This window comes from Ranitomeya imitator, chromosome 2, assembly GCF_032444005.1.
Source record: "Ranitomeya imitator isolate aRanImi1 chromosome 2, aRanImi1.pri, whole genome shotgun sequence".
In the NCBI taxonomy this organism is placed as follows: Eukaryota; Metazoa; Chordata; class Amphibia; order Anura; family Dendrobatidae; genus Ranitomeya; species Ranitomeya imitator.
Genome location: NC_091283.1, coordinates 780,774,274 through 780,798,331, shown reverse-complemented (window position 1 = coordinate 780,798,331; position 24,058 = coordinate 780,774,274). Strand labels below are relative to the sequence as shown.

At 41.5% G+C, this 24,058-nt stretch overlaps 1 protein-coding gene across 1 annotated transcript in view; it reads left to right on the top strand.

Moving 5' to 3' along the window:
• PCDH15 (protocadherin related 15) overlaps positions 1 to 24,058 on the top strand; it is a 2,320,333-nt gene that overhangs the window by 428,912 nt on the left and 1,867,363 nt on the right. Inside the window, exons 3-4 of the mRNA XM_069753541.1 lie at positions 17,522 to 17,536; positions 18,174 to 18,239. Coding sequence (XP_069609642.1) covers positions 17,522 to 17,536; positions 18,174 to 18,239 — 81 coding nt within the window. The remainder of the gene's footprint in view (positions 1 to 17,521; positions 17,537 to 18,173; positions 18,240 to 24,058) is intronic.

The following is a 24,058-nucleotide window of genomic DNA, read 5'->3' as shown; positions in this document are numbered from 1 at the left end:
GACAGGATGGGGACGCAGGATGGGAGCAGCACATGACAGAATGGAGGCGCAGGATGGAGCAGCACATGACAGGATGGGGACGCAGGATGGGAGCAGCGCATGACAGGATGGGGACGCAGGATGGAGCAGCGCATGACAGGATGGGGATGCAGGATGGGAGCAGCACATGACAGAATGGAGGCGCAGGATGGAGCAGCACATGACAGGATGGGGACGCAGGATGGAGCAGCGCATGACAGGATGGGGACGCAGGATAGAGCAGCACATGACAGGATGGGGACGCAGGATGGAGCAGCACATGACAGGATGGGGACGTAGGATGGGAGCAGCGCATCACAGGATGGGAGCAGCGCATCACAGGATGGGGACGCAGGATGGGAGCAGCGCATGACAGGATGGGGACGCAGGATGGGAGCAGCGCATGACAGGATGGGGACGCAGGATGGAGCAGCACATGACAGGATGGGGACGCAGGATGGAGCAGCGCATGACAGGATGGGGACGCAGGATGGAGCAGCACATGACAGGATGGGGACGCAGGATGGAGCAGCGCATGACAGGATGGGGACGCAGGATGGAGCAGCACATGACAGGATGGGGACGCAGGATGGAGCAGCACATACCAGGATGGAGACCATATACCAATATAAATGCTCGCCACCCGGGTGTAGAACGGGTTCAATAGCTAGTTACTTTAATAAGCTGTACCACATGACCGATGAACACAGGAAGAGCTGCAGGCGCCAGGGACCACCTGAGAAGCAGGGATGTGCAGAGATGCATCAGGTGGGGGTATGATGTGACAGCCACCACTCCTGCCGCTCCCCCTCCCCGCCAACCCCCTGGGACAATGACTCGTGTATAAGCCAAGAGGGGCACTTTCAGCCTAAAAAAATAGGCTGAAAATCTCGGCTTATACTTGAGTATATATGGTATATATAATATAATATACATTTATACATATACTGTATATAATGGTAATTTTTATTTATATAGCGCCAACATATTCCACAGCACTTTACATTATAGAGAGGACTTGTACAAACAATAGACATTACAGCATAACAATAAACACAGATCAAAACAGATACCAAGAGGAATGAGGGCCCTGCTTGCAAGCTTACAAACTATGAGGAAAAAGGGGAGACACGAGAGGTGGATGGTAACAATTGCTTTCATTGTTCAGACCAGCCATAGTGTAAGAATTGGGTGTTCATGTAAAGCTGCATGAACCAGTTAACACCCGAAATATGTAACAGTACAGACAGAGAGGGCTATTAAATGCATAAAGTGTATGAGAGCATGATGCGAGGAACCTGATTATGGTTTAGGTTTTTTGAATGGGCAACACAGGGATAGTTAGGTTAATGCGTTGAGACGGTAGGGCAGTCTGAACAAATGCATTTTTAGGACACACTTAAAACTGTGGGGATTGGAGATTAATCATATTAACCTGGGTAGTGCATTCCAAAGAATTGGCGCAGCATGTGAAAAGTCTTGGAGACAGGAGTGGGAGGTTCTAATTATTGAGGATGTTAACCTCAGGTCATTAGCAGAATTGAGAGCACTGGTAGGGTGGTAGGTTGAAACCAGGGAGGAGATGTAGGGTGGCGCTGAGCCATGGAGCGCTTTGTGGATGAGAGTAATAAGTTTGTACTGGATTCTGGAGTAGATGGGTATCAAGTAGTATTGAGCGATAACTTCCAATATCCAGAAGTATCGGATGGGAGCGGCTGATATCCAAAAAATATCGGATATCGCCGATACTGATACCCGATAACAATGCAAGTCAATGGGACACAAATATCGGAATGTAAATAAGCCCTTTATGTCCTTTTACATCCTGTTCCGGAGGGGGGAAGAGTGTGGGCGGTGCGTGGGCGGACACTGTGCGTGTCTGTGTGTGTGGGCGGGGTCTGTGCGGGCCTTCTGGGATCTGTACGGGCCTCTCCGGGGTCTGTGCGTGCCTGCCAGGGGTCTGTGCGTGCCTGCCAGGGGTCTGTGTGTGCCTGCCGGGGGTCTGTGCAGGCCTGCCGGGGCTCGGTGTGGCGTGCCGGGGCTCTGTGCGGCGTGTGGGACTCTGTGTGGCGTTTGGGGCTCAGTGCGGTGTGCCGGGGCTCTGTGCGGCATACCGGGGCTCTGTGGCGTGCGGGGCTCTGTGCGTGTGTGCCGGGGCTCTGTGCGGCGTGCCGGGGCTCTGTGTGGCGTGCGGGGCTCTGTGCGGTGTGGCGGGGCTCTATGCAGCGTGCGGGGCTCTGTGCGGCGTGCCGGGGCTCTGTGTGGTGTGCCAGGGCTCTGTGCAGCATGCCGGGGCTCTGTGCCTGTGTGCCGGGGCTCTGTGCCTGTGTGCCAGGGCTCTGTGCGGCGTGCAGGGCTCTGTATGGCGTGCTGGGGCTCTTTGTGGCATGCTGGGGCTCTGTGCGGCGTGCCGGGCTCTGTGCGGCGTGCGGGGCTCTGTGCGGCGTGCCGGGGCTCTGTGCGGCGTGCCGGGGCTCTGTGCGGCGTGCCGGGTCTCTGTGCGGCGTGCCGGGGCTCTGTGCCTGTGTGCAGGCATCGTCCGATCAGACGATGCCTACTACAGTGACAGTGATTGACCCATTAGCCAATGATGGGACAGTAGTAGTCTCATCATCCGGCTAATGTGTTGAATGAAAAAAAACATACATATTACATACATACTACATACATGCTACATATATGCTACATACATGTTACATACATACATACTGCATGCATACATGCTACATACATACTGCATACAATACATTTATGCATTACATACAGTACATACATACAGACATACACTACATTAAACATAGAGTTCATACTCACCATTACTTGTCACTTTGTTCCCCGAAGCCAGTGTCATCTCTGTATCTGTAGTTGTTGGCACAACAACCGATGGATGAAAACTGAGCATAACTGAGTGGCCAAACTGTGGTACTGGGCCCAAAACTAATAACTGGATTAGATGCAGTGAAAATAGAGATACACAGGCGGTATAGTTTGTTTCACAGGCGGGCTACTCTGCTGACGTGCAGACACTGCTCCTAGGCCCTAAACTATTAACTGAATTAAATGCAGTGAAAATAGAGATACACAGGCGGTATAGTTTGTTTCACAGGCGGGCTACTCTGCTGACGTGCAGACACTGCTCCTAGGCCCTAAACTAATAAGTGGATTAGATGCAGTGAAAATAGAGATACACAGGCGGTATAGTTTGTTTCACAGGCGGGCTACTCTGCTGACGTGCAGACACTGCTCCTAGGCCCTAAACTAATAACTGGATTAGATGCAGTGAAAATAGAGATACACAGGCGGTATAGTTTGTTTCACAGGCAGGCTACTCTGCTGACGTGCAGACACTGCTCCTAGGCCCTAAACTAATAACTGGATTAGATGCAGTGAAAATAGAGATACACAGGCGGTATAGTTTGTTTAACAGGCGGGCTACTCTGCTGACATGCAGACACTGCTCCTAGGCCCTAAACTATTAACTGGATTAGATGCAGTGAAAATAGAGATACACAGGCAGTATAGTTTGTTTCACAGGCGGGCTATTCTGCTGACGTGCAGACACTGCTCCTAGGCCCTAAACTATTAACTGGATTAGATGCAGTGAAAATAGAGATACACAGGCGGTATAGTTTGTTTAACAGGCGGGCTACTCTGCTGACATGCAGACACTGCTCCTAGGCCCTAAACTATTAACTGGATTAGATGCAGTGAAAATAGAGATACACAGGCAGTATAGTTTGTTTCACAGGCGGGCTATTCTGCTGACGTGCAGACACTGCTCCTAGGCCCTAAACTAATAACTGGATTAGATGCAGTGAAAATAGAGATACACAGGCGGTATAGTTTGTTTCACAGGCAGGCTACTCTGCTGACGTGCAGACACTGCTCCTAGGCCCTAAACTAATAACTGGATTAGATGCAGTGAAAATAGAGATACACAGGCGGTATAGTTTGTTTAACAGGCGGGCTACTCTGCTGACATGCAGACACTGCTCCTAGGCCCTAAACTATTAACTGGATTAGATGCAGTGAAAATAGAGATACACAGGCGGTATAGTTTGTTTCACAGGCGGGCTACTCTGCTGACGTGCAGACACTGCTCCTAGGCCCTAAACTATTAACTGGATTAGATGCAGTGAAAATAGAGATACACAGGCGGTGTAGATAGTTTCACAGGCGGGCTACTCAGATGACTATCAGACAAGGCTACTAGCCCAAAAGGATTGGCTGAGCTATATTACACCAAATGCTGTGACAAACACTTGCACAGCACTGGCACAGACCTGCCTGGCAAACAGTGCTATGAACTGCTGTAACCTACCCTGAAAAGGGCTGATATTACAACTAGTCCCGACTCCTCCCAACTCCCTAAACCTATCTCTCTGACAATTCACTCCAAAAAAACACTATTAGTCTATATAGCAGCCACAGCAGCAGCGGTGCCATCTAACACTAAGCTGCAGGAGTGAGGAAATGGTGGCGATGGGGCAAATGGCTGGTTCTTATAGGGCAAGGACATGTAACATACACAGCCAATGACACATGCTCTTTCTTGTGTGCATTACATGCACTTTGCTGTGTGTGTGCGCACTGCTGATAGGCTGAGAGACTGCACCCCCCCACTGTAAATGCGGGAAAAAAAATGGAGATTGGCATTATTTCAGCACAGATCTATCCCCCGCCTCCCGCCCACTATACAATGAAACAGTCTATTAACAATGATAAACAGTTTTAATGTGCAAATCAAGCGAGGCTTTTGCTGAACAAACAGTTATCGAACAGAAACTCGAACAGCCAAATTTTAAGCAAATTGTTCGGGTTCGTCGAACGACTCTAACACCGCTGAAAACAGCTCGAATTTGAGATTAGCGAACAGTTTGACTCAAACACCACTCATCTCTACACATTATGCCATAAAGGTTGAAAATCCTGCAGTGCCCGCAAGGTCCCCCTGCTCAAGAAAGCACATGTACAGGCCTTTCTGAAGTTTGCAAATGAACACCCTGATTATTCTGTGAGTAATTGGGAGAAGGTACTGTGGTCAGATGAGAAAAAAATTGAGCTCTTTGGCATTAACTTAACTTGCCGTGTTTGGAAGAAGAGAAATGCTGCCTATGACCCAAAGAACACCTTTCCCACAGTCAAACATGGAAGTGGAAACATTATGTTTTGGGGCTGTTTCTCTTCTAAGGGCACAGGACTAATTCACCACATCAGTGGGAGAATGGATGGAGCCATGTATAGGAAAATCCTAGCCCATCTCCAGACCTTAATCCCATAGAAAACTTATGGAGGCAGTTGAAGCTCCGAGTTGCCAAGTGCCAGCCTCAATGTCTTAATGTTTTAGAGATGATCTGCAAAGAGGAGTGGACCAAAATTCCTCCTGACACGTGCGCAAAGCTCATCATCAACTACAAAAATGTTTGACAGCTGTGCTTTCCAACAAGGGTTTTGCCACCAAGTATTAAGTCTTGTTTGCCAGAGGGACCAAATACTTATTATTCACTGCAAAATGCAAAGAAATTTATATAATTTATGCAAAATTATTTTCTGGATTTTATTTTTTGATATTCTATCTCTCAATGTTAAATTTAACCTTCCCTTAATATTATAGACTGTTCATGTCTTTGTCAAAGGGCAAACTTAAAAAATTAGCAAGGGATCAAATACTTATTTCCCCCACTGTACTTATATAAAATATATGTTGCTCTTTGCTCTATCTCAGAAATTGTTGTGCGATTGACTCCCTCTCACAAATATCACCCAATTGAGCCATTGCTTAGGATCCCTTTGCTTAGATTCCCTTGCATGTCTCTGGCATTTGCGTGGAATAATTTTTGCCATTATGCACATCGTTCAATAAGATTTAGTGAAAAAGGAGTGTTTTTTTGTCACCAATACTTTCTACATGAGCTTGTCATTGGGTTCTTTAAAATAAATACAAACCAAATAAAACACCATCGGTACACAAATGCCAGAAAGATTCATAACCTAGTGGTTATATCTCAGGCTAATGCCTATAGAAGGACACTTCTGAATGCAATTATCAACCAGAAAAAATAGGAGTACCACATCCAAAAATCAATAAAAAATGTAAACTGATCTTTTTGGATGTGGTACTCCTATTTTTTCTGGTTGATAATGCCATAAGGTTCTAACAGGGAATCAAAAAGACACCAAGGGGTACCATAACAATTGATAACTTAGAATCTAGCGGTAAAGTTGGACAGATCGATTTGCGAGACTCTAGTAAAGGAGTATCACAAATCTTTTACTTTTCTGGGTCCCCAGCAAGGCTTTTGATTGGTGAGGCTGTCAAGACATTATCTGTGCATCATGATGCAACAATGACATCATCTGTGCAATGATGACATCATGCCAGCTCTGGCTAATCAAAAGCTTAGGATTCAAGAAGGTAAGAGATTTGCAAATTTCCCTCCAGCAGCCAGAGACTACTGACCTGGCAAATGGAATAGACTTCTACGTATCAATCCGCCCATCTCTACCTAGCAAAGTATATTTATATTCAAGAAGGTATTCATGACATTGATTGGGAGATCATGAATAGTTTCATTAGATGCAAACATTTAAGAGTTGTTAAAAAATGGCAGAAAATGCTCCGAATTTGTTGAAGTGGTTCACATGTCAACTTGTAAAGTATGCTAGACATGTTTCCCTTTTCCCCCGTATTGGCTGGTCTTTATATAAATTAATAACAGGCATGTATGATTGGTGCACATCTTTAGTAAGTTGGGGAAACATTTTTAACTAAACAATATACTAATCTTCCCACAATAAATTCAATGCTGGTTGTTTAATTTATTGAATAATGAAATGAGCAATATTAATGATTCAGTGCATCACAAAGGTAGAAACATTAGGAGAGAAATTAACACAAGGACTTTATTGTTTGGTAGAAATGGTGTTTTAGTAACAGTCATCAATATGGAATTAGAGAGGATCATATCAGTTTACGGAATGGCCGACAAGCACGGCACTATGGAAACAATGCAAACTCTTATAAATACATTTACCTAATATACAAGTGATGTAAGGACGAACTTGTTGGAGCTCTGGTAACTAATGATGGGTATAAATTATGCATGTTGTGACAGCACAGAAGTGTAGGAGCTGTAACATGACAGAGGTTTTCCAAAGCTCAATAATGCATTGAAAAAAATACTGAAGAAATGTAAACCACACATGGTTAATAATTGATTGATATCCATCGCTCTGCTCACGCTTCAGATATGACTACCTGGTATTCTGTTATCAAAATGACAGGCAAATGTTACAAATTGTTGTCTTGTATAAGAGAATGCTATATAACAAAGATTTCAAAGGATTTGTCTGGTTTAATGAATTCTATGCAAAAAAATCCTTCTAGGGAATTGTGAGACATTTACAGAGTAACTAAAGTTTCTTTTTTTAAATTATTGCGTCCGGCAAGTTTGTAATTCGCTTCATTTGGTGGTTTGGCTTATTTTCTGTACCGAAAGGTAATTGAGATGGCGTGCAAACCCCTAATTTTTCCATACTCCATATCTATGTAATTGGAGGACAGGTTCTGTCTGTTAAGACGCTTTTTGTTTTTTTGCTTTTCTTATTATTTTCTTTCCCAGTGGAGTTGATGCAGGCACATTTCTATTTTTTCTTTGCAAAATAAAAATCTGTGAATAAAAACAAAAATTATGTAAAAAATAGAGTATAAAGTCATTTAAAAGTGGGAAAAAACATGTTTTGGGCTTGTTTACAATAGCACTTACAATGTGTTTTTTCTATATTTTTTTGTGGAGAAATAAATTATTATACACTAATAGCTGAAGGAATGAGATTTGAAAAATCTCATTCCCGTGGTGCATTTTTCTCTTGAGTTTTTTGTCATGTACTGACTTTTTAAAGAACGCTGCAAATCAGTTCTGTGTTTTTGCGACAGTTTATTTGCCCAATTGAGATAAAATTAATACCACAAAGCACCAAAATGTATAAAAAGCATAAAATAAGTGAATTACAAAAACACCAAAACTGTGTGCTATTTTCATTGTGATTTTATGGCCATATTTTTCATTTTTCCTGCTGAAAAAACAACGTAAAAAGATTTGCATACATGTAGTTTCCAAACTTTTGCTTTTAAGGAAACGGGTCAGAAAAAAAGTATTTACCTGCACAATAATGCTAGATTTATGGTACATATAATTTTATATGTGGCAGTCTAATTTGAAGTGCAGGTCTAGATCAGGATGTCAGTCACAGAGAAGGGGAGTGACGGCAGGACTCTCACTGTTCACTTTTCTACCTAGATGATGACTGAAAATAACATTAACCCATTTCTGACCTCGGACGGGATAGTACGTCCGAGGTCAGAAGCCCCTCTTTGATGCAGGGCTCCGAGGTGAGCCCGCATCAAAGCCGGGACATGTCAGCTGTTTTAAACAGCTGACATGTGCCCGTAATAGGCGCGAGCAGAATCGCGATCTGCCCGCGCCTATTAACTAGTTAAATGCTGCTGTCAAACGCAGACAGCGGCATTTAACTACCGCATCCGGCCGGGCGGCCGGAAATGACGTCATCGCCGACCCCCGTCACATGATCGGATTTTGGCGATGCTTGTACCTTGTAACCATAGAGGTCATTGAGACCTCTATGGATACTGATCGCCGGTAGCTGTGAGCACCACCCTGTGGCCGGCGTTCACAGCACACCTGCAATTCTGCTACATAGCAGCGAACAGCAGATCGCTGCTATGTAGCAGAGCCGATCGTGCTGTGCCTGCTTCTAGCCTCCCATGGAGGCTATTGAAGCATGGCAAAAGTAAAAAAAAAAGTTTAAAAAAAATATGAAAAAAATAAAAAAAATAAAAGTTTAAATCACCCCCCTTTTCGCCCCAATCAGAATAAATCAATAAAAAAAAATCAAATCTACACATATTTGGTATCGCCGCACTCAGAATCGCCCAATCTATCAATTAAAAAAAAGCATTAACCTGATCGCTAAACAGTGTAGCGAGAAAAAAATTTGAAATGCCAGAATTACGTTTTTTTGGTCGCCACGACATTGCATTAAAATGCAATAACGGGCGATCAAAAGAACGTATCTGCACCAAAATGCTATCATTGAAAACGTCATCCCAGCACGCAAAAAATAAGCCCTCCACCAACCCCAGATCATGAAAAATGGAGACGCTACGAGTATCGGAAAATGGCGCAATTTTTTCTTTTTTTTAGCAAAGTGTGGAATTTTTTATTCACCACTTAGGTAAAAAATAACCTAGTCATGTTAGGTGTCTATGAACTCGTACTGACCTGGAGAATCATAATGTCAGGTCAGTTTTAGCATTTAGTGAACCTAGTAAAAAAGCCAAACAAAAAACAAGTGTGGGACTGCACTTTTTTTGCAATTTCACCGCACTTGGAATTTTTTTCCCGTTTTCTAGTACACGACATGCTAAAACCAATGATGTCGTTCAAAAGTACAACTCGTCCCGCAAAAAATAAACCCTCACATGGCCAAATTGACGGAAAAATAAAAAAGTTATGGCTCTGGGAAGGAGGGGAGTGAAAAACGAACACGGAAAAACGAAAAATCCCAAGGTCATGAAGGGGTTAAATCTGTCTTTGCAACCACACTTCCAATTAGACTACAACATATGTTAAAACGGTATTTAAAGATGGCAACCTCCAGTTTTCAGTAATGGAGGTGTGGCTCATGTGGCTTCAGTCACCGCTCAGTACATATTGAGCTCCACCTGTAACCACACCCCGGTACTGATAGACAGCCGGGTCTGTACTGATTCACTGCCACTCACGATATACTGAGCTGCGACTGAAGTCACGCCGGCAGTGCCTCTATGACTGAAAGCCAGAGGCTGCCTGGAGGAATAAACTTAATTTTATCCCGGCAGCTCCCCTTTCAGAGCAGTTGCCGCACGGCTTTAGAACGCAAGTGAACAGCAGAATAGCCACATATCTGCTAGTTAGTAGCATTTTATGAGATGACAGGTTCCCTTTTAAACATAATATGTGCTGGTGACCTATAGTCTGAGGTCTGTTCAAATAATACAATGATGTTGAGAAAGAAAAGCTTTTAGAGAATGAATTTCATATGAATTATCTAAATTCCATTTAGTTGCTACTTGGCCTTTTAGGGTGCATGATCATTTTAATATAATTGCTATATAATCTGCAAAGAACTAATAATATGAAGAAATTACAGTATATAATTAGGTGTCAATTATATCCACGGATAGCAGTAGTAATTACTGGACTATTTGTGCCTTGAATAATAAAAAAATATTATCCATAGCTGTTCTTGGAGAGAAAAATCGGATTTATTTGAATAAGTTTGGTTACCTAGTCATCCCCATTTTAATCCATTTATTTGTTTACAGGTTTTATTTCTTGTCTCTGCTGCTTTAGTAATTAGGTTTAAAATAATTTTAATAATAATACCTGCTATTCTCCGCATGCCATGTGGAGCAAATGATTTCATTATTGCTGCCTACACATGCTTTTTTTATTGGATTTGGAAACCCAGATAAAAGAACCCACAATAATTCCATACAATGCATAAATATGTTAATATTCCATAAATATGGAAGCAGTCTCTTTACCGTCTATCTTTTTTTGTGAAGTTAAACCATGAACATGGAATACATGAAGCATTATATTCCTTCCTCAAAGCAATTACTCTAATATAGCAGTGACATAATAATAAGAATAATATGACTTTTTTTTTTTTCTCCAAATATTCCCATGGTTAGGGAATGCTCACTCAAGTTAATCAAGCCAATTATGGTAATGACACTCGGCTCAAAACTCTAATCAGTGTTTGAGCCGAGAGTCAGTTTACTACATCCAGTCCTCTCGCATGAGCGAATCGTATCACAGGTGCGGAGAAGACAGATACCTTCATTTTTCCATCTTCTCTAGTGTCTGTGCCCACGTAAATCGGAATGCACTTGGATGACATCCGAGTGCACTCTAATGTTTTACACGCACCCATAGACTTGTATGGGTGCATATGAGCCGAGTCTCACAGCCACTCGCAGCATGCAGCAACTTTTTTCTCATGCTGAATCAGTATGAGAAAAATAAAGCAGATCTATACTGCCTTAGGCTTGGTTCCCATTGCGTTAATGGGAAAGCGCTAACGGACAGCGTTGCACGGCGAAATTAACGCCGTGCAACGCGTCCGTTAGCGCGCCCATTCACGGCAATGGGAACGCGCAGCACTAGCGCGTTCCATGTTCGGCACGCGCTAGCGACGCGCCGGTGTTTACTGGCGCGCCGCGGATGCTGCTCGCAGCGTCCGAGGCGTGCCCGCGGTCCGTTCCCCGCTCTCGCAGATCGGGCATCTGCGAGAGCGGGGACGTTACCACGACCCCGGGACGCGGCCACATTAAAAACATTGCGTTAGCGCAACCCGCTAGCGCTAGCGCTAAACGGGTTGCACTAACGCAATGTGACCCTAGCCTTATAGAATAACTTTGTTCCAAGTGCTATCTGATAAAACATGAGATATCACTCGTGTGAGCAAATTCTTACCGTTCACATCAGAGCAAAAAAAAATAAAACCGGTTACATCCAGAAAATTCGGATGACTTTTTTGCTCATTTGTCAGCTGTATGTAATCCATATGAAATCATTGGCCGATCCATTTTATACAGCAGCACTTTTTAAACATTTAAAAGACTAAACACAGATTCCTACGTTTATGAATTTGTAATGTATCTTTAAAAATCAGATATTAAGCAGTGCCTCTGCAGTTTTTTTGGCGCACCCATAGACTTGAATGGAAAAGTCTCAATCAAGACACAGAAGAAGCTAGTGCATGATGCATTTTTTCCTCAAGCGCAGATTCGGTTTGTAAAAATAAAAATCATCTCACCTGTCCAAATGCTGTCCATGTGCTTTCCATTTCTTCATGGACAGAACTCAGCCATGAGAACTTGACCTATTATTGAGAAAAAATAATTTACATGCCTCTGTCAAACATAAATAAAATAAAAAAAATATTATTATTTTTAGAGAACCATTGATCTCTGGGTATGTTACATATAAAAGACAAACGTAATGTCACGGGGTTACTGCGACAGAACGGAGCCAGAAGACCATAGTGTCTGATTACTCCTACTCTAGGGCTGAATAGAAGCATGTCATCCTCTTATTAAAGGGAACCTGTCACCTGAATTTGGCGGGACAGGTTTGCGGTCATATGGGCGGGGTTTTCGGGTGTTTGATTCACCCTTTCCTTACCCGCTGGCTGCATGCTGGCTGCAATATTGGATTGAAGTTCATGCTGTGTCCTCCGTAGTACACACCTGCACAAGGCAATCTTGCCTTGCACAGGCGTGTACTATGGAGGACAGAGAATAAACTTCAATCCAATATTGCGGCCAGCATGCAGCCAGCGGGTAAGGAAAGGGTGAATCAAACACCCGAAAACCCCACCCATATGACCGCAAACCTGTCCCGCCAAATTCAGGTGACAGGTTCCCTTTAAACAGTGTAAATATCTTTTGGCAGTGCAGGGGTTTATTTTCTCTGCTGAGAGCTCTTGGAGCTTATGGTCTCAGCTGAACACTGTTAAGGTACCTTCACAGATAACGATATTGTTAACGATATCGTTGCTTTTTGTGACGTAGCAACGATATCGTTAATAAAATCGTTATGTGTGACAGCGACCAACAATCAGGCCCCTGCTGGGAGATCGTTGGTCGCTGAATAAAGTCCAGAACTTTATTTCATCGCTGGACTCCTGCTGACATCGCTGGATCGGCGTGTGTGACACCGATCCAGCGATGTCTTCACTGGTAACCAGGGTAAACATCGGGTAACTAAGCGCAGGGCCGCGCTTAGTTACCCGATGTTTACCCTGGTTACCTTCCTAAAAGTAAAAAAAACAAACAGTACATACTTGCCTAACTTTGTCTGTCCTCCAGCGCTGTGCTCTGCTCTCCTCCTGCACTGGCTGTGAGCGTCGGTCAGCCGGAAAGCAGAGCGGTGACGTCACCGCTCTGCTTTCCGGCCGCTGTGCTCACACAGACAGTACAGGAGGAGTGCAGAGCACAGCGCTGGAGGACAGACAGCGTTAGGTAAGTATGTAGTGTTTGTTTTTTTTACTTTTAGGAAGGTAACCAGGGTAAACATCGGGTAACTAAGCGCGGCCCTGCGCTTAGTTACCCGATGTTTACCCTGGTTACCGGCATCGTTGGTCGCTGGAGAGCGGTCTGTGTGACAGCTCTCCAGCGACCAAACAGCGATGCTGCAGCGATCCGGATCGTTGTCGGTATCGCTGCAGCGTCGCTTAATGTGAAGGGGCCTTTAGTCACTCCTATCCCCTATGTAATCTGGGTCCTGACTGACGCATTTCGTCAGAGCTAACTAGTTTATGCTGCATGGCTGGGAGGATAGTAGTTGGTGGTTATTGGAGGAGGCGTATGGTAGATTTGTCTGTGACTGTTGCTTGGTTTTGTGAGTGTGATAATCCCCTTTCTTCTCCTACTTTAGTTTTACCCCATCCTCCAGTCTCTGGCGCAAACCTCTTTTATTTATGAATGTATATATGTATGCCTGATGTTTTCAATTTCCCCTGTTCGTATTATGTCGTTTGGTTGTCTGGTGCATTACCACTCCCCTCTTCCCTGGGTGTGGGAAGGGTACAGAAGGAGGGCATATTCAGGAGATAAGGCAAGGTTTGTGGCCCCAGCATCTTTACCTGTAGAAGTAACCCAGGGAACAGGGCGAGCTAGGGTGCCCACTAGCATTAGGGACAGGAAGGAACTCCTGCTTTATGATACGTAAATTGCAATGAATAAACTAACAATGACAGACTGGTGTAGAAGGCAGAAGATCCTGCAATTTTAAAATCTCTCCACAGTGGAATTTAGATATGGATTCACTGCTGGCCACTTGAAACTTACATAGTTGTATAGGTACAAGAAATGAACCTATTCAAATGAAAATCAATCTAACAGACACATTACAACTGATGTTTAGCTGTAATGTCATCATCGCAGTGTCCTTGTGAATCAGATGCCTGTCTTATCTCCTTCAGGATGGTGTCCTTCCTTGTTCTCAGAAGAGTAAAACATCAATAATATTTAGATGACTTACAAGAATAAGAAGAAAATAATCCTTTTCAGAGTACATTAGCTAAGAGTTGAAGAGGTCTTTTTTAATCTCACTATTTCTGATGAATTGATGAGTGATGCTACAGCAATAAGTCATTTTCAGTAAAAAGTACAATGGATTGCCGTTTTCAAAAGTTTTCATTTCTCTAAGATGTTAGTCTCTTTGAAGGTACAGACCTTGTATGATATGGACATCATAGAGGGTGGTGATACCGCAAACATTCCTCTATCAACTATAGAGGACAGACATCAAGTAAGAGCAGCTCCTGCTCCCGTGCTGACCCACCCTGATGTTACCTACTTATTTATTCAAATATTTTTTGGAGGAAAAACATTATCATAAAAATATTATACAAAACAACTGTGCCACAAACTGGGCTTCACAGCAGGACAAATATGGTTGCCTTGCGGTCTTCAGCTCCTGGCTGCCATAACGTATCAGCCCCACCATAATCACATTGTAGGGAATCAATGGAGGCAGGCGTTCATGAGCAATCAGCGAAGCAACATTTAAGTTCTTAAACAGCAGCAATTGGAGATAGCTCTGGTTGCTGCTGTGGCTCTTTATGCAAATTGTTTCTTTAGAGAGGAAGAAGACTTTAACTCTAGTGCCACCTATTGGATGTAGCAATCCTTAAAGTCAATATCAATCCTTTAATGAGCCTTGTCACATGACTTAGGATAAAATCCAAACCAGAAACTCAATTTGCAGGCATGTGTTTCAGAATGTTGCCCCTCCTCAGCAAAACATGAGATCTGATTTTGCTGTATGAGAGGCCTCTGACTGAAGTCTAACCCCTTAGTGACCGAGCCAAATTTTTGAAATCTGACCAGTGTCACTTTATGTGGTAATAACTCTGCAACGCTTCAACAAATCCCAGTGATTTTGAGATTGTTTTTTCGTGACACATTATACTTTATGATAATGGTAAATTTTGTTCAACATTTTTTGTGTTTATTTATAAAAAAATATCAAAAATTTGAGAAAAATGTTAAAAAATTAGCAATTTTCTAAATTTGAATGATTATCCCTTTAATCCAGATAGTCATACAACAGCAAACCATTAATAAATAACATTTCCCACATGTTTGCTTTACATCAGCACCATTTGTATAATGTTATTTTATTTTGTTAGCATTTTAGGAGGTTTAAAAATGTAGCAGCAATTTTTCATTTTTTCAAAGAAATTTACAAAATTTTTTTTTTTAGGCACTTATCCATGTTTGAAGTGACTTTAGGGGTCCCATATATTGGGAAACCCACAAACGTGATACCATTTTAAAAACAGCACCCCTAAACATATTGAAAACTGCTGTCAGGTAGTTTATTAACCCTTCAGGTGCTTTACAGGAATTAATGCAAAGTGGTATGACAGAAATGAAAATGTGTATTTTTACCACCTAAATGTTGCTAACTTCTAAACAGATTACTACAGCCGTCAGACTCTAAGGCCACTATTTGGTCATGAATTGCCATGGCAAACATCAGGACAACAAAATCATGATCTGAGGGCACCAATTGTGACAAAGAAGAAGCCCCCACACTCTGTTAACCATTTATAATGATGTAGTCACTATTGACAGCAGCATCTAAGGGGTTAAACAGATTTAGATGGTGCAAATACTGATCGTGGCTGGTACAGCAAGTTGTCAGCTATAGTGTACAACCGACAGATGCTGGATTGTCATCTGTATGGGGAGGCTATTCTCTTATATCTCAGGTCAGTTAAAAGACGTATTGGCGGTCATTAAGGGGCTAAGGGGTATTTTCTGCTTATGAAGAGTGACATGCTTGACATGTCAGATTAAGGAGGCCTACAGGCCGTGCAATGCTCCTTTGGGAAATTAGATTTGCAAATTGTTTTTTTCGGACAGGAAGAGGACTTGAACTCTACTACAAACTAAGAATTGCTATAAAAATATGCTTCAATTTGAGATATATTTTTTACTTTTTTTTAAATGCTGCTTTATACATAATAGATATACTGGTTGTTTTTTATGGATCTGTGATGTTTAAGTTTCATATATGTTCTTGATGATTTTAGTTAGATGTAAAACTGAAATTATGAAAGGTGTTTGAGTTGCTTTGATTTGTGATACTCAGTTAATAAATAATGTAAGTCATAAAGTATATCAACTGCAATGTTTGAATAAGAAGTTGAAAGATACATTAGCTAAAGCCTTTAATGCTATAAAATATTTAATCCTGCTATACATTTTAAAATGCTTGCTCCAAATGAAAAGCTAATATTGTAAATATTATATGTATATATATATATATATATATTAATTTATAAATGTATCTATCTATCTTTCATCTACCTATCACAGTGTAGCAATCAATCAGGTCAAATCAAATTAGATTAGATCCAATCTGTTATTTTGGGAATTAATTTTTTTTTTGATCTGTCATAAAAATAGTTTTTACTAATTAGTAAACAATAACAGAAGCTTTTCTGGAAATGAGTGCATGAATTATTGTTTGTAACCACATATTCCCCTATAATGAAATGGAAAGGAACCTGTCAAATATTATATTCAATGGATGCAGCTGGATAAAACACGTTAAGTTGGCCGCTGGAGTAATTCAATTCTTCAACAAAAATGATAGAATAAAATACATCATTGTAAAAGTATTGGATTACTCCAGCAGTGTAGCCCACCTAACGTGTTTCCTCCAACTGGATCTAGTATTTCATGGAGGACCTATTCGCCACCCACAGGGCAGCAGCAGCCATATTTATTCATGCTTACATAGAAGTTGTGCATGTCACAACTCCACCAGGTGAGCATTGTCGAAATATTTACCCACTCTCCCGCCATATGGTATCACTGTTATCCACATCGAGATTTATTCACAGTATATACAATGTGTCTATCTACAGCCAGGATGGAAAAAAACAGTTTGCTATAAAAATATTAGGAAAGTATTGAAACTTTATCCATTGCAGTACTTGATCTTCTACTCTTTCTTTGGTTAGTGGTCAAGTGGGTGGTCTTACTTACTCATTAGCAATTGTAAATCACTGACTAGGACCATCCACTGGAACCCTAAGCAAGCAATGAATAAAATATAAGTTATAATATTTTCCTTAAAAATAAAATATAAATTGACTAAGCTCTGGCTGCTCTATAAAATGTTTTCTACAGATCATATATCATGTCCGCCATGGCAGTCTTTCTTTAGGTGAATTTAATTGATGATGAGTCTTAACTTCCATCGTCTGTAGAATTCACAACCCACTCAATGGTTTTCCACCAATCCTTATATTCTCCTGTTTGCATGTGACGTCTATAAAATGACTGTGTTCTCATTTCTTTTCTTTCATAATTCTTCTCTGCTTCCTTTGATGACTATGCTTATGACTACAGACTGGCAATATGAGGGTAAGATGTCGCAAGCTGGAAGTCTTGAAACATTGCTTGACTGTAATTCATATTCATTCTTCTTATAACATTATTCAAATTCTGCTCACTCGCTTCAATTAGATCCTTTTGATCACAATTAAGTTCCAATTATATTTGTTTTTGTTGTGAAGCTTTAATTACAATGTTTCCCTTTTAATCATCTCTTGATGTTATTTTTTATGTCCTAAATTACCATAATATCCTTCTAGTCCTGAAGGACTTCAACTTCACAACTCTGTTGCCTCAGACTTCAGAGCGAGGCTTAGTAATTGTTTTCAAAAACACTTGATTTACATATAAAGGAACAAAAACTTTTTGAAAATAGGTACAAAGGCTGTGAGTACATCAGTGGCTTTTGGTGTTACATGTGACCAGTTGTATGTTGTGATGTGGTAGATGCTTGTTGTTTGCTTTTTTAGGTGCCAGCATTTTTACATTCAGGCAATATTTTTGCATTTTAAGTAAACCCTAAAAAATCATTTTGTGCAGTCATTGATTTACATTGCTATGTGCAGCCTGGATCTTCCAATATCATCTCTGTTAAAAGCGACCATAACAATAATTCTTAACTATTTTGGAAAAAAAGAGTAAATTAATTTCTTTCATTTGCTTGTAGATTGCGAGCTAGCCAGATCTGGTCCACCAGCAACTATAGTTGCTATAGATGAAGAAAGCAGGAATGGTAAGCGCAATTAAAGAATATTTTCATTATATATGTATATCTTGAGGAAAAAAGTTTATTTTTTAGAGTTGTAAACCTGTTTTAAAATAGCTTATCTGTTGCATCTCCGGTGGCAAGAGGTGATGTTTTAACAATTTGCCATGTTTCTTTATTAGAGCTTAAAAATTAGCTAGGTAGGTGGATAGGCAATTACTCAGATTAGGTCATCTAGATTTCGGCCTATTTAGAGTAATCTAGTCAGGATGACTAAATATGAAGAACTCTCGCACATACAGTTCTTCATTACACTGAACTTTGTCTTCTCAGTTGCTTCATGCACAAAGTGCAGCCAACGATGAAGCAAGCTACCTAAACATTGCAAAACGCATATTGGGGACTTTTCCTGGGGAGTACCCTGGCATTGTCACACCCATTTGCTTTTGCTCTTGGATATGAAATTGTGACACATACACTGGGGAAAATAAGTCTTTGATAAGCTGCCAATATTACAAGTTTTCCTACCTACAAACAATGGAGTGGTCTGTCATTTTTATCATAGGTACACTTGAGCTATGAGAGACAGATTCATAAAAAAATCCAGAAAATCACATTGTATTATTTTTACATAATAATTTGCATTTTATTGCATCAAACAAGTATTTGATACAAGAAAAAAACAGAACTTAATATTTGGTACAGAAACCTTTGCTTTCAGTTAGAGGTCAGACGTTTCCAGTAGTTCTTGACCAAGTTTGAACACACTGCAACAGGGATTTTGACCCACTCCAACATATATATATTCTCCAGATCTTTCAGGTTTCTGGGCTGTCATTGGGCAGCATTGAGTTTCAGCTCCCTCCAAAGATTTTCTATTGGGTTGAGGTCTGGAGACTGGATAGGCTACTTCGCGACCTTGAAATGCTTCTCACAGAGCCACTCATTAGCTGCCCTGGCTGTGCATTTCAGGTCATTGCCATGCTGAAAGACCCAACCATGACCAATCTTCAATGCTCTTACTGAGGGAAGGAGGTTGTTGGCCAAAATCTTACAATACATGACCCAATCCATCCACTCTTCAATACGGTGTGGTTATCCTGTCCCCTTTGCAGAAAAGCCCCTCTAAAGAATGACGTTTACCCCACCGTGCTTCACAGTTGGGAAAGTGTTCTTTGGGTAGAACTCATCCTTCTTCCTCATAACTTGGCGAGTGGATTTAATATAAAAAACTTCTATTTTGGTCTCCTCTGATGACATAATCTTCTCCAATACCTCCTCTGGATCATCCAGATGACCATTGACAAAGTTAAAACAATCCTGGACATGTGCTGACGTGAGCAGGGAGACCTTACATGCCCTGCAGGATTTTAATCCATGATGGCGTAGTGTGTTACTAATGGTACTGTTTGAGACTCTGGTCCCAGATCTCTTCAGGTCATTGACCAGATCCTCACATGTAGTTCTGGGCTGATTCTTGACCTTTCTCAGAATTATCCTAACCCCACAAGGCGAGATCTAGCATGGAGCCCCAGACTAAAGATTGACAGTCATCATGTGTTTCTTCTATTTTCTAATAATTTTGCCAACAGCTATTGCCTTCTCATCAAGGGGCTTGCCTATTGTCCTGTAGCCCAACCAAGCCTTGTGTAGGTCTACAATTTTGTCCCTGATGTCCTTATATAGCTCTTTGGTCTTGGCCATGATGGAGAGGATGGCGTGCGATTGATTGAGTGTGCAGACAGGTGTCTTCTATACAGGTAACAAGTTTAAACAGTTGCAATTAATACAGGTAATGATTACAGAGTAGGAGGGATTTAGAAAAACTAACAGGTCTGTGAGAAAAAAATTCTTTAAAATGCAACTCAATTATTTAAAAATCATACAATGTGATTTTCTGATTTCTATTTTTATATTTTGTTTCTCACAGTTGAAGTGTACCTATGCTAAAAATTACAGACCTCTCCATTCTTTGTAGGTGGGAAAACTTGCATTGCAATTGTGAAAATAGTATAGAAAACATAAATTTTAATAATTTAAAATATAAAAAAAACAAATGCCATCTATAAAAATGGAAGACATGAGACTAAATCTTAGATACAAGTCCCTATCGTAGATCACCAGTCCTCTGCAGAACTAGACAAAGTTTGAAGGGACCCATGTTTTATTATACACCGAGCACTTTAGAAAAACTATGCCTGAATATAAGTCAGTCCCTCAAAGAGTTACTTTGATGAAACAAATCTGGACAAGCAACAAGGGAGAATTCAAGACTTCTATTACAGAGTTAGTTGTAGACTGCCCTTGTCAGGGTGGGAGTATTTGGGGTAACCTCTGGCTTGAACCACTATAGGAACCAATAGGAGAAGTCGATACCCCATTTCTTTTCCCTGTCAGGATTAAACCAGGACAAAATACATCCCTACCTGGGAGAAAAACACAGAATGGGTGAGAAGACTCCAATTTATTTCTATTCCTTTCTGTGTCTTGATGTACCGTATGATCATTTTTGATCTGACCACTGTCATTACCTGACCCAAGATAATAGGAAAATCAGCTCAGTTGACAAAGGAGAGGGATTCATAATATATTGTCCTATGAACTCATGTGCAATAAGATAGTTTGACTCTTGGAGGTGTTTTAACCATTGAACAGTTTCTAACTAATTGTCAGTTAGCGTCTAACCCACCTCATGACACAAACCCTGTATTGTTTCTGATCTCCACACTGCAGGGAAGATCAGATCATGTTTTTAACCTTATTTTAAAACGGAAGACATACCATCAGACTGTAAAAAGTGAGACTTGTATCTAAGATTTAGTGTGTTGTCTTACTTTTTTATTGGTGATATTTGCTGTTTTATACTTTTAATTATTAAAAGTTATGATTTATATATTACACTCACACTTGCTATCCATGGTTTAAGGAAATTAGATTATCTGTAAGACTGGTTTCACACGTCCTGATATTTCTGGTACCAGAGATGTCAGTGTCCATGTGTCCGTCTGTGTAATACTTGCTGCAAACATGTGGCAACCATGTGCCTCCCATGTGCTGCATCAGAACTACACGAACCAGTGCCTGAGAAGCAGAGGTACAGTTAGCGCTGTTCCCTGGCACCAGGTGCTGAAGACAGCTCTCATTATTCTCCCCTGCTCTGCCAGTGATCAACACAAGCAGGGGAGAATGATGAGAGTTTCATTCAACTGATAATAGAGATGGCAGGTAGCGGCTGATGGTACTATTACTCCCATCAGCCTACACCTGCTGCCACTAATAACAGTGACAGCAGGAGCGGCTAATACGAGTATTCATCACCCGCCACCTGCACTATAAATAAATGTAAAAAAATGGCATGGGTTCACCTGTATTTTCTATAAACAGCCATGCAAAACTCACAGCTGGGGGCTGCAACCCACAGCTGTCAGCTTCAGCAAGGCTGGTTATAGAAAATTCAGGGGAACCCATGCCATTTTTTAAAGTGTATTTATAGTGCAGGTGGCGGGTTAAAAATACTCCCTTCAATCGACCCGTGCTCTCACTCTTATTAGTGGCAGCAGGTGTAGGCTGATTGGAGTAGTAGTCCCATCACTGCTCTCACTGTTATCAGTTGAATATAACTCTTCATTATACCCTGCTCACGCTGATCACTGACAGAGCAGGGAAGAATGATGAGAGCGATCTTCAGCACCTGGCACCGGGGAACAGCACTAACATGTCACATGAATGATATCCCTGTGTGTCATTCGTGTGCACGTGTGTGGGACATTTTGTGGCCCATTCTGCTGGTAAAATATGGACATGTCAATGTATTTTGTCCATGGACACACGGTCCGTGGAAACACACTGATGTGCACAGACCCATTCACTTGAATGGGTCAATGTGTGTATGTGTCTCAGGTATGTGTGAAAACTGTTCCCACACATACTGGACACACTGAGGGCTGAAAGAGGTCTAATCGTTAGTGGGCAATCACTCCCACTGTTTGCTGTACATTAGGTGGAAAAACTTGCAAAATCAGCAGTGTATCAAATACTTATTTTCCCCACTGTATGTTAACCATTTGTTATTGCCATCTGAAGCACATACGGTCATTATGACCATTATGTCCGGCATATAGTTTGCACATGTCTGCTAAAAGAGATTACCATCTGTCATTTGTATATTATATGTATGTAGCACATTTTGATTGATTGCAGTATGTAATAAAACATTGTCTATTTAGACAATTTGGCTCTTTTTATATGTATATTATTTTGTCTGTGTAAATTCATGTGGACCTCCTTATTGTACTGCTTTTTCTCTATTTTGAATGGTTTTTATGTACATCACTTGGCAATCTATAACACTTAATACAATTTCATTCTGAACATTAACGCCTTGTGTTCTCCTATTGCTGATATTTTGCTGGAGTTACTTTGAGACATTTTTTGCTTTTGATATATAGATAGATAGATAGATAGATAGAGACACGGGATCCAATTTGCACCTCCAAAGAAGGTGGTATTTTGCACTACGATGAGTTATTAAACTGCTGTTCTTACAGAGGAGGTCTTTTCGGTCTGTGTCCGCCAGTGGATAGATGTATATACATTATGTATGCAGCTTAAAAGAAATTCAGCATCAAATTGACCACAACATTGAAGAAGAAGATTGGTTCTTTTAAAAAAAAAAATTCAGATTTTTATTTTATTATTATTATTATTATTATTATTATTATTATTATTATTATTATTATTATTTATTGTTATAGCGCCATTTATTCCATGGCACTTTACATGTGAGGAGGGGTATACATAATAAAAGCAAGTACAATAATCTTAAATCTTAAACAATACAAGTCATAACTGGTACAGGATTAGTGAGGACCCTGCCCGCGAAGGCTCACAATCTACAAGGGATCAGTGAGAATACAGTAGGCGAGGGTAGAGCTGGTCATGCAGCGGTTTGGTCGATCGGTGGTTACTGCAGGTTGTAGGCTTGTCGGAAGAGGTGGGTCTTCAGGTTCTTTTTGAAGGTTTCGATGGTAGGCGAGAATCTGATGTGTTGTGGTAGAGGGTTCCAGAGTAGGGATGATACACGAGACAAATCTTGTATGCGATTGTGGGAGGAGGAGATAAGAGGGGAGTAGAGTAGGAGATCTTATGAGGATCGGAGGTTGCGTGTAGGTAAGTACCAGGAGACGAGGTCACAGATGTATGGAGGAGACAGGTTGTGGATGGCTTTGTACGTCATGGTTAGGGTTTTGTAGTGGAGTCTCTGGGCAATGGGGAGCCAGTGAAGGGATTGACAGAGGGGAGAGGCCGGGGAATAGCGGGGGGACAGGTGGATTAGTCGGGCAGCAGAGTTTAGGATAGTTTGGAGGGGTGCGAGAGTGTTAGAGGGGAGGCTACAGAGCAGGAGGTTGCAGTAGTCAAGGCGAGAGAAGATGAGGGCATGGACTAGGGTTTTTGCAGATTCATGGTTGAGGAATGAACGGATTCATGAAACATTTTTGAGTTGAAGTCGGCAGGAAGTGGAAAGGGCTTGGATATGTGGTTTGAAGGAGAGATCAGCGTCAAGGATTACCCCGAGGCAGCGAGCTTGTGGGACTGGGGAGAGTGGGCAGCCGTTTACTGTAATGGATAGGTTCGTTGGGGGGGTCGCGTGAGATGGGGGAAAGATGATGAATTCTGTTTTGTCCATGTTAAGTTTCAGAAATCTAGCGGAGAAGAAGGATGAAATAGTGGACATACATTGAGGGATTCTGGTTAGTAGGGAGGTGATATCTGGTCCAGAGATGTAGATCTGTGTGTCATCAGCATAGAGGTGATACTGAAAACCATGAGATTCTATGAGCTGTCCC